Source organism: Rattus norvegicus, chromosome 7, assembly GCF_021556685.1.
Source record: "Rattus norvegicus strain SHRSP/BbbUtx chromosome 7, alternate assembly SHRSP_T2T, whole genome shotgun sequence".
NCBI classification, from domain to species: Eukaryota; Metazoa; Chordata; class Mammalia; order Rodentia; family Muridae; genus Rattus; species Rattus norvegicus.
The window spans coordinates 68,376,159-68,388,330 of NC_141540.1; the positions used below are offsets into that span (position 1 = coordinate 68,376,159).

At 40.9% G+C, this 12,172-nt stretch overlaps 1 protein-coding gene across 8 annotated transcripts in view; it reads right to left on the reverse strand.

Annotated features, from left to right (window-relative positions):
• Mon2 (MON2 regulator of endosome-to-Golgi trafficking) overlaps positions 1-12,172 on the reverse strand; it is a 78,686-nt gene that overhangs the window by 53,131 nt on the left and 13,383 nt on the right. For all 8 annotated transcript variants that reach the window (XR_015624051.1, XR_015624050.1, XR_015624049.1 and 5 more), the window contains exons 3-5: positions 6,654-6,781; positions 6,127-6,258; positions 2,573-2,702 (exon numbers count right to left, since the gene is read on the reverse strand). Coding sequence is in view for 2 of the 8 variants with exons in the window: in NM_001040176.4 (NP_001035266.2) it covers positions 2,573-2,702; positions 6,127-6,258; positions 6,654-6,781 (390 nt within the window). In the remaining 6 variants the exon portion in view is untranslated. The remainder of the gene's footprint in view (positions 1-2,572; positions 2,703-6,126; positions 6,259-6,653; positions 6,782-12,172) is intronic.

Genomic DNA, 12,172 nt, shown 5'->3' on the forward strand with positions numbered 1-12,172 from the left:
GGACGCTAAGAACTGATTCTCACCAGTTGTCCTCTGACCTCCAACGTGTGCTGTGGTACATACTTGTATACATACATACATATACACATAAACACACACATACACAAAGTGTAATAATTTTAAAAGACACATTCTTTGTAAAGTATAGCAGCGTGTTTTAAAATCAGTATTGATGTAATAAATAAATGAAAACTGTTCTTGGTAATTTTTTCTGTATTATTAAAATAGAAAGCAGAAAATGGTATACTAGCCTTTAGAGAAACTTGGGAAAAATACTACTCCAGGAATTATACAAGGTTATGAATATAAGACATTTACAGTAGGAAAGTGTCCTGTGCTTAGTGTGACTCTGAGTATCCCTGATATTTATAACAACTACAACTGTACTCATACTTTTCCTCAGAGGAAAAATGCAGGAAACTCATGTCCCAGTTCCAGTAGGAACATTCTAGCAAACCAACAGTGAAGATGCCCATCTAAATGCAAAAACTTTTATCAACAGTCAGCTCAGGAAAGACAAGGTAATTATTAGAGGATGCACAACAGCCATATTTCCCAGTATTCCACATTTTACCAGCATCCCACACAAACATCAAGTTAAATGAGTCATATGGAACACCAAGGGTTAAGAAAAAAGATGCACGACTGAAAGGGAAAAGTAGCTAAGCATTTTCAAGGCAGTAGATGGTTCCACAGGTAAAGGTGCCTGTGGTCAAGCTAGCTGACCTGCTCGGTCCCTGGGATGAAACTGAGGGAGAGCATGCAGATGTGCTGTGCTAGGCCTGCCTGCACACACCTAAACACACGCACATTTTCTTGCTTGAGCAAAAGAGCCAGGTTGTTCACAGCTGTAGCACCTTAGGATCTTAGCCAGAGCGGGTGGGAATATCATTTGTCATCCGACAGAGTTACTACTGAAACGTTCCTATGCTGAGAAACTCTCCCAAGTTACAACATGTTGAACAGCAAGTATCTGTAGAGTCTCCAAAAGAACGTTTCTAACTTAAAAATAATTCTAAATCACAAAGAAACAGCTCATTATAATCAGAGTATTTACTAAAATGTGAAAGACTAACATACACCATAGCTTCCGATAGATGCAGGCAAAGATTCACATGAGGAGGCCTATGCGTGGGGATTTAACTCTCTGTGGTGACCCGAATAGTGGAAAGCACAACTGGGAGGCACTCAAGACAGCTCTAAAACCAAATGCTACACAGGATCTAGCAGGAGCATGTCAGGATTAGAGCACAGCCACACCATACAGTCCAGCTATTAAAAGGTAAACAGATAAAAGAACACCACAAATATTCATATTTACAAATAAAATATATGCAATATATTTTGTTAAATTGTGAAATTATCATCCTCAATGGGGAGAATCTATACACATGTTAAAACTTAATATGGAAAAATGAAACATCTACTCAGTGGTAAAATAGTGAATCATTTGTCTGTCTGTCTGTCTGGGTTTTTGAGACAGGATCTCTCTGTATGTAGCTCTGACTGTCCTGGAACTTATAAGACCCACCTGCCAAGTGCTGGAATTAAAGGCAGATGCCATCATGGCCAGCTGAATAATTTATTTTTAAATAGCTGTCAACTTTTAAATGTCATATGGTGTGGTGGTTTGAATAAGAATGGTCCCTATCCACTAATGTGCTTGAATACTTGGCCATAGCGCGTGGCAGTATTAGGTGTGGCCTTGTTAGAGTAGGTCTAATCTTTTTGGAGCAAGTGTGTCACTGTGAGGGCAGATTCTGAGGCCTCATATGCTCAAGCTATGCCCAGTGTGTCACAGTCTCCTTAGCTGCCTGCAGACCCTCTCAGCTCCTCCTGCTCCATGCCTGCCTACACTGCCACGCTTCCCGCCTTGGGCATACTGACTGACCCTCTGAACTGGAAGACAGCCCCAGTTAAATGTCTGCCTTTAGAGGAGTTGCTGTGGTTATGGTGTCTCTTCACAACAATAAAATTCTAATTAAGACATATAGCATGTGTACATGTACATGTGTATATATGTATTACATATGTACACACACACACACACACACACACACACACACACACAATAACTGCTATGGTTAATGCTGACTGTTAACTTGACAAGATTTAGACTCACCTTCAAGGACACAAGCTCCTGGGCACGCCTGTGAGGGAGCTTCTAGATTAAAGTGAAATGGAAACCTACCATAAATGCACCACCGTTCTGTAAACTGGGATCTGAACACAGCATCTCTCTCTGCCTCCTGACTACGGTGCAGTGTGCAGTCGCCCTCCACTCCTCTCATATACCTTCCTCCGTATCCCCTCAAATGAGGAATGGAGATAAACTGTCCCCTCCTTGAGCTACTTTAGTCAGAAAATTCACCAAGCTAACAAAAATGAAAGGAACTTCGCACATATATAAACACCAAAACCTACCACACTTACATATACATATCTGTACACATGAATGCATGCATTTATGTGTGTGTGTGTATGTGAGAGAGAGAGAGAGAGAGAGAGAGAGAGTGTTTTCAGGCATTTTTGTGAGTGTTCACAACAGAAGGAGACGGCTGTCAGCCTTTACCTCTGTGCCTGTCATCTTCAGCAACCATCCTCTCGAAGACAACAGTTACGACCTGTCGGACTGTAGCAGCAGCCGTATTATTTGTAATATTGTCCTTTGTGAAGTGGAGTCGAAAACAAAGAACTATTGCCTAGGAAAAAATTCCTTAACATGAAGTGAAACTGAAGAGCAGCGTCTATCCGATGAAACGACAAGTAAATAATCTGGTTCAATTAGACATTAATAAAATAAAATAAAATATTTATTTTTTATAAATATTTTTATAAAATAAAACCACACAAATCCTCAGGTTTCAAAATAGTTCAGTCTCAGTAAATACATTGCTATATAAGGCTAGCTAAGATACTTCAAAATACTTTTTTTCAAATATACTTCATTTAATGTATATGTGAGTGTGTAATTTTTTCCCAGAATGACTTGCTTTAGACCTAGCAAGTATTCATGTTTGTTGTATCACTAAACACTTAGAGAAGTACTGTATAAGTTGCTAAAAATACAAGTGAAAGTACACTATTAGTGAAGAGTGCCCCACTTTTCTCTTTAAAAAGCATCCTTAGTAAGGAAACGTGCACATGCTGAGTCGTACTCCTTAAAGGCACACAATCCCATGAGCTCTGCCTGTGCAGAAGGATGCGGCAGTGGAGCACACCGCAGTGGTGCCGCACTTCTGCCCCCCCCCCCCGCCCCCACCGTGCGCTTCTCACACACCTCTGCATTCATATCCTCTCCTGAACCACGGAACTGTCTCAGTTTCTTACTACTGACCACTCAGCATCTTCTACAGTTTTATATAAAAGATTCATTCATTACGATTTGTCTGGCATCTTTCATTTATAACCTATGCATGGAATTTGAGTGTGCTGCCTGTGTATCGGTATGAGTTCCCTTTTTATTTCAGATGAGACTTAGGGTGTGGCTATGCTACCATTTCTGTTGACGGACATTTGGATAGTTTTCCGTTTGCTGGTCCTCTGAGTAGGCCGCTAGGAACATTCAAATCTAAGTCTAGAGAAGACAACACTTCCCTTTGCACTGGCGTAGGAATGGCATGGCCAGGTCACAGGGAAATACAGGTTAACTTTTAAAGAAACTGCCGGCTTCCCAAAATACATCTACGGTGCTGTAATTCTGGATGTGTGTGGATTTCAGAGCCATTCCATGTGCATTCACTATGTGGACGGTGGCATTTGTAAAGGTTAGCTGCTCTGACAGGCAGTGACAGACAACACTGACGTTAGCTCTCGGTTCACTAGCCTCTTCCCACACACCCACTGTCAGAGGCTGCAGTTCCTCAAGTGTCTTTAGAGTTGTTTGTCCAATCTCCATGTGGAAAATAGTACTTTAAAGAGTTCCTTAGAAGCACACATGTGTCTTATGTCAGATTGCTGCAATTGTTCTCCTTTACCCTGTGACTTATTTTATGGTTCATGGACCACAAGATTCAAGCTCTAAACGGTTGCATACACCACTATCATAAAGATCTAAAAGTTTAATAGTTTGAAACAGTTGTTACTGTCGGAAGAAATACGAAATTCTGTGCCTTATCAACTCACCAACAGTTTTAAAGGAATTATTTTTCATTTTATGTTTGAGTTTTTTGCCTTCACTGCCTACATGCCTGATGCCTGAGGGGGCCAGCAGGGGTGCTGGCTACCAAACCCAGCAAAAGCATACTTTTTGTTTGTTTTGTCAAGACAAGGTTTCTCTGTCTTGACTATCCTGGCTATCCTGGAACTCACTCTGTAGACCAGGTAGGCCTTGAACTCAGGTCCAGCTGCCACTGCCTCCCACGTGCTAAGATTAAATGCATGAGCTACCGTTAGTGCTTTTAACCACCGTCTCTCCAGTGCTCTTATGTTTAGTTTTTAAGTGACACGCCCTCTAACAGAAAAATTACATTTCAACTTTAAAAAAGTGTATTATGTTGTTATACAGAAGTCTTTATGTTGATCAATTTTGTATTATACCTTTGTACTTGAATTTCATTGGCCAATACTTCATTTTCAACTAGTTAGCATACTAAAATAAATTCCATAATTACTTCCTTCTGTATGTATGTGCAGGAGTGCATATGTGAGTGTTTGAGTTCAGGTGCCCAGTGTGCATGGTGGGTGTGTGAAGGCCAGTACGGTCCACCTGGTGTTTGAGACTGAGTTTCTCATGGAGCCTGCCTACCTGCCTCCCTCCCTAGTATAGACTGGCTTACAATGGTCCACAGGGGCCGACGAGTGCTTTAACTTAACACAGTTAGAGGAGCCTAGGAAGGGAAAAACCCACCGGGGAATTGCTGCCTTAGTCGGCCTATGGGCAAGTCTGTGGTCAGTTTCTTGATTAGTGGTTGATATGTAGGGTCTATCCCACTGTGGGTGGGTTGTATAAGAAAGAAAGCTGAGCAAGCCAGCAGACAATACTCCTCCACGGTCTGTTTCGGTTCCTGCCTCAAATGTCCTTGATGATGGACTATAACCTGTCAGCTCAAGTACGAGGGGTCCTCCTGTCTGATCCCACCATGATTTGTGAGCCAGCATACCCTTGGTGCTAACCCTTTCAGAAGGGTTCTAGAGAAGCAACTCAGGTGCCCATGCTTGTGAGCAAACACTGTGCTGACTGAATCATTCCTCAAGCACCAGTTCTTTTTCTTTAGTATGAAAATCGTAACATTTTATATATTTTAAATATATTTATTACAAGAATAATTGGATAGCAAGAAAGCAGATGGAACTGCACACGAACACTGCACTCACAGACAGGGCCTGGAAGGATGAAAGAGTTGTCGTGCTCTAAGAGCACCAAGGTGACATCTGAAGGGATGGCCATACAGACCCACGAGACCCTGCAGACTGAGATTGTAGACATCTCACTTCTATGAGAACTATCCTCCCTAAGAGCACAAACATGAAAAAACGTTGGCCATGGTAGCACACACCTTAATCCCAGCACTTGGGAGGCAGAGGCAAGCAGATCTTTGTGAGTTTGAAGCCAGTCTGGTCTAAATAGCAAGTTTCAGGCCAACCAAGGCCACATATTGAGACTTTGTCTCCAAAAACAAACAAACAAACAAACAAACAAACAAGTTCAAAATACTCCTAGAGAATAAAGCATGAGCTGAGAACTGACTGTGTTGCTTTCTGTTCTACAGAATATTTCATGATTTTAAAACGTATATAACAGAACTATTAATATTCCAGGGAGGATGGGAGACGGGAAGAAAGTAAATGCTGGCTATGAAACTTCATCTGGTATAAGTGCTCAAACAAGGGTTTGGCCCTTAAGAAAGCTGACACGATGAAGGCATCCTCCTTCCTCTCACGTCCCTTCTCTTCCCTGCCCTACAGCTGCTCAACATTCATAACTAAAGGCAGCAGCAGCCACAGGCTGGTTACACAGCCTAACAGGATGTCCTCTCATCTGGGGGGACTGACTCAAAGGTTGACAAATAACTGTAGAGAAGTGATTTGCTCTTCCTTCCAATGGCTCTAGGAGTCCATCTTTTAATCAGCATACTTAAACACTACCTCAAGCATTTATAAACACCAATTAGTTAAGTTTCTTACTTTGGAAAGTGCCTCGTCATGAACTACGGTGTTGGTTGTTAAGAGAACAAGAACTGTTTGAAGCAGTTTAAGTTCTTCCAGGCTGTTTTCCATGAGCTGCCAAAGCATGTTAATTATGTTTCCAGCAGCGGCCTGTGAATCAGAGGATGGCACACAAAGTCAACCAGACCTGAGAGATGATGAGAGTCACAGTAACATGGTTTACTTTCAACTGTCAACTTAGATACAAACAGAATACACGAGCAACTATCAATTCAGATAGATTCTACTTTAAAATATGAATTATGTTATGTAACTATTTTATGGCACTGAAAACTTGATTCCAAAATCAGCATGCATTCTAGAAAAACCATGCCTTAGACTACAAGTAACTCAATGGAATGCAGTTAATCTTTAATGTTAGTTTCATTTCTAAAGTTATTTTTCTTTCATAAAACTGCCTCATAGGAGATACAGATATGCTTCAATCTTCCCGTGAATGACTCTGACGTGACTCTTAAACAACTCAGATAAAATCTTCAACTTACCTCAGACACCACTTCGTGTGACATGAGCCTCTGGATGGCCGCTAAACACAGCTGAGTGACCTTTGGTTCCTTGGTTCCACACCCCATTAGGAAAGGCTGCACGACTTCTGAGCTGTTCTCTTTCAATGCTTTATTCAGAAAAGATATCAGATGACTTACTGGATCTATTCATAGGGAGGAATGTCTGTCTACACACTTAGAACCTATGGCAACTCTTTCTATGTAAAGTAAATATCCAAATAGAAACAAGGAATAAGAATTCAGGCAATTCAAACAGAGAAGTCTTCACCTCAACTACAGGCGTCCCAGGCTTTCTCTAACAGGGGATTTTGGCTCCTCCCATCTGCTACATACTCTTTGAGAACATGGATTCTTACAAGTTCAGAAATTAACATTTCTTCATGTTATACAAGAGTAAAATAAACAAGAATTCATATTATAGAGCAGAAAGTGGTTCAAATTGTATGGCATCATGCCTTCCACAGTTCATAGGCAGACACCCTGCATTATTTTTATATGCTGCGAATGTTTATAATGCTAATTTCTTCAGGAAATAAACACAACTCCTAGACAATAGCATTCTTCCTGTTATTATGGAAAGAGTATTTTAAATTAACTAGTAAATACACAAACTTTTATTCCAAACTTTTATTTAACTTCTACTAACTCTATTAGTTTTAAAGTAGCAATAATAATTAAATTCAATTGAATGATTATTTTATAACAAAATTTAAAAATAGCTTAAAGACAAAAAAGATAAATAAAACAAGTCTGTCACTTTCAGAGAAACTAAACAAATAGCATGGAATTTTAAATAAAGAGAACATTAAATGTAAGAATCTGATAGCCGTTTTCAAGGAAATAAAACTCATTAATTAACTGCATGTACATCTGACTCAGAAAATATTTTTTCAAAAGCATTTGGGAGAAAATCATTCGCAATCATGACTGAAAGTATGAAAGCCACCACAGCCATCGTTCCCTTCTTACTGTGTTTACAGTACCAGCTATGAGTTTCCTCCTATGAAGCAGGCCTCAAACCCAATAGAGAAGAGTTGACTTTACCCAGTATGCTCACGCCACTTTAGCCCAGATAGGCACATCATGCCTGCCAAGACTGGCATTGGAGGCTGTAGGCGTCACAGCTAGGCAAGAAGAGAGCTGCTGGCTTTCCTGGACAGCACCTTCCAGCAGCACAGTGGCAGCTATCCGAAGGGAAGCCTTCAGCTCAGTTCCAGCTTGATTTCCCTATAACCCCATCCACAGTGTGTGGGGCTCCACCAGCAGGTCTCATCAGCTGGCTCTGGTGGCAACCAAGAGCTTGTATAGCTTTGGGCACCTCTGGGGACTTCCCTGGCAAACACTCAGGAGGAAGGGTCTCACTCACACCTGGCAGTGGCCTTTTGTTTAATAACCCTGGACTTTTAGACCAACACTGCCTAGACATTAGGACATCTCCTTTCTGACTCTCTCACAGATTTTTTTTTTATTAACTTGAGTATTTCTTATATACATTTCAAGTGTTATTCCCTTTCCCGGTTTCCAGGCAAACATCCCCCTCTCCCCTCCCCTTCCTTATGGGTGTTCCCCTCCCAACCCTCCCCCCATTGTCGCCCTCCCCCCCACAGTCTAGTTCACTGGGGGTTCAGTCTTAGCAGGACCCAGGGCTTCCCCTTCCACTGGTGCTCTTACTAGGATATTCATTGCTACCTATGAGGTCAGAGTCCAGGGTCAGTCCATGTATAGTCTTTAGGTAGTGGCTTAGTCCCTGGAAGGTCTGGTTGCTTGGCATTGTTGTACATATGGGGTCTCGAGCCCCTTCAAGCTCTTCCAGTTCTTTCTCTGATTCCTTCAACGGGGGTCCTATTCTCAGTTCAGTGGTTTGCTGCTGGCATTCGCCTCTGTGTTTGCTGTATTCTGGCTGTCTCACAGATATTTTTAAATGGGCTTAAAAAGCGGTAAGTTTCCATATGGGTTTTCCATGCATCCTTAGTTCTGCTCAACCCTGCTCCCTTTCTTCCTCCATGCCCTATTGCTGCTTCCCACACCCTCCTCAAATTCCTCACTGTTTTCATATCTACAGTTTGATTATCCTCCTTCCTGCAGGGCAGACTCCACCCAGACAGCAGCCTCTCTCCACAGACGCTCCAAGTTAAATACACAAGGGTACAGATTTGAAGCTGGGATGTGTGAGAGACAGAACACATGTGCTCTGCTGCTCTGAGCCTAGGTTATCTTATGCGATACAATGTTTTTATCGTTTCTACCAAGTTACCTCCAATTTTTGGTTAGTTTTTAATCCCAATTTTACATGGTACTTTTTGACATTTATCCATTATATATAACATGCTTTGTTTTTTGATTGGTATGTTTACTGTTAAATGCATTTTAGTTTGTTTGATATTTCATTTTAAATTGATTCTTTGAGAGTTTCATACATGTACACCTTTGTAGGGCGCCCTCCGGTGGTGAACAACGGTACTGCGCATGCGCAGGTTTTTGCACCTGGTGTCAGTTGGCCGTTAATATGCTAATGAGGGGGAGGTACCATGCTAGTGAGTTGATTCATTCTCCGCCAATCCCTGGAGGACAAGTAGTGAGGTGATAGTGGGGTGACCCGTGCTCCACCAATCCCTGAGAGATTATTAGTATACTGTTGTGTATATATAAGGCGAGCGACTTTGCCGCTCGTGGTCCCCTGTCCCTGTTCAAGAGAGCTGTACAGTAAAGGCTTGTTCGCAGAAGAATCCTGTTGCCACGCGTCGTTCTTACTGGCGAGACGTTGGGCGCGCGACACACCTTTTTTTTTTTTTTTTTGACCATACCAACTCTCCACTCTCCCCGGCTCCTTCCCCGTTCCCCTCCCAACTTGATGCCTTTTTCAAAGCCTATTGAGTCAACTCTGCTGTCTTTTTATGTCTAGGGTGTGGGCCATCCACTCGAGCACAGGCAGCATGCTAGCACGGATACTTCCCTGAAGAAAACCGAGTTTGTAGAACAGCCTCAAATGCCAAGACTCTTCAGTCGGGGATGGGCTCCATGAGCCCCTCCTCTATTTTATGTAAAATTTCTGACTGGCTTGATCTTGTGTAGGTCTTATACAGACAATCAGAGCCACTGTGAGCTCTTGAGTGCAATGGCCCAGTTGTTTGCAAAAGACATTGTCACTGATGTCTTTCCCAACCCCTGGTCCTTACAATATTTGTTCCCCCTGTTCTATAATGTTCCAGTGGGGAGGGGGTGTGATACATATGTGCCATTAAGGGATGAGCATGTCACGGTTACTCTTTTTCTGTACTCTGATCATCTGTGGCTCTCTGTATTAATTTACCAACAAATTTCATAATTTTATTTGTCTTTACAGCTGAACAATATTCCACTGTGTATTATGTTCCATAATTTTATTAAACATCTTGGGCTCTATCAGTGAATTTAGTTACTGCTGATGAACTAATCTGCCATGATGCTAAGCTATCTTCTATATATGTGTGTTTATAACCACAGACAAATGTTACTCACTCCCAGCCTCTCTATGCAGAAGACGGGAGGAAACAACGTAAGTGGAATATAGGGAGAAGGGCTGTGAAATGCTGTCTCTGGGTGTGACACAACCAGTGTAGATGAGACCACACAGCACCTGTGGCACCTGCAAGAGCCCACAGAAAACTGGACTTGTTAAATGTCAAGCACAGATTAAGGAAGGGGTCCCCTTCCTGTTGAAGTATTGCCCACTGATGCATTCTGGGGAAGAAAGTAATTATCGTTCATTGGCACTAAATTCCAAGTCCATGGTCACACAACCCTAGTGAGGTCTCAGGAGAAAAAAAAAAAAAAAGAAGCAAGACATGACTGTTTGAAAGGGAACTGAAGGGAGGTAGAGAGGTTTCTATTAAGTAACCATAATGTACTTTGCACATGTAAAAAAGTGCTAAACAAGTGGTTTTTTTTATTTTGATGTTGAATATTTAAATCTATTTTCTACCTTTCAAAGTACACACTATGGAATGATAAACTAAGACTACAACTTCCAAAGACATTCTCTGTAAAGCCCCTCACTGGAGTATCATAAATTACTAATTTAGCACAGTTTAGAGAGAGACTCACACTGGGAAAGAGGAACAGAGCCCTAGGGCTTTCTTTCCTATTCCCTTACTTTCTGGAGCATGAAAATTTTAACTCAAACCTGAAGACAGTAATTCCATAACAATATTGCAAAGACATTGAAGTAAGCAATTAAAATATGATTTTTGAACTGATATAATTCTGTATATTATGGAATCATAATGGACTAAAACTAGAAATCGAATAACAAGAGAAAACACAAAAAAGCTACAAATGTTTAGAGATCAAACAACACATTCTTAAATGGCCAGTAGATAATTAATCAAGAACAAATTTTTCCTAGGATCAAATACAAAGGACAGTATAAGTTATTTGAGATGCAAAAAGCAAAAACAAAAAAACCACCACCACAACAGCAAAGCCAACAGTTGCAACTGGAATTTTAGAGTTATGAACGTTTACATTTTAACATCATAAAGATTTCAAATAACTGAACAATGAACTTCAGGGTCCTAGATAAAGAACTGAAACCCCAAAACAGCAGACAGGAAGAAATAATAAAGGGGAGAAGTTAAAATAGAACCAACAAAGCAAAGAAAAATACTAATAAAAACCAGAAAAAAATGGAACATAATACCAATGAAATCCAGAGCATGATTCTCGAATACTTTGAAAATCCATCATCCAATAAGCTAGAAAATACTCAAGAAATGGATAAATTCTTAGAAGTATAACTTATGAAAATGAATTCAAGAGATTATGGAAACCTAAGTGAATTCATAAAGATAACAAACTGAAGTAGTAATAAAGAACCTCGAGAAAGGAAAGGCTAAAAGTGGCCACATTCTATCAAACCTTTATCAAAGAGCTTGCAGCAGTGTTCCTCAGGCTGACTCATAAAGTAGAAAAGAGAAGAACACTACCAAACTCACTCTGTGACACTAGCATTACTGATACAAAACCAGATAAAAACCTAACAAAAGCATCGAACGCTCTGGTCTGGTTTCTCTGATGAACACAGAAGCCAAAGTTCTCAATAAAATACAAACCAAATTTGAGAAAGTGTTAAGAAATACACCATAATCAAATACACGTCATTGAAAATACAAAGATGACCCAATATGTATGGTCAACAAGTTTAAGGAGCACATGAACGGTGTAAGGACAAGAATCAAGTGATGATCTCAATGGACAGGGAAAGTCTTTGACAAGCTGAGCATCCCTTCAAGGTAGGTAAAGAGAAGAGCAGGAGAATGTCTCAATACAAGAGCGGCTCTGGACAGCAATCTCATACACAGCATATGCAAATGGCAGAGGAGGAGAGAAGTCCCTTTACACAAGGAACTCTTCCATTCCTGTCCAACCAATAGTTCCCAAAATCTTAGAGCAATAAACCGTGAGAAAGAAATAAAAGAGATAAAATAGAAAAGAAAGAATGCCTATTTGCACATGGCATG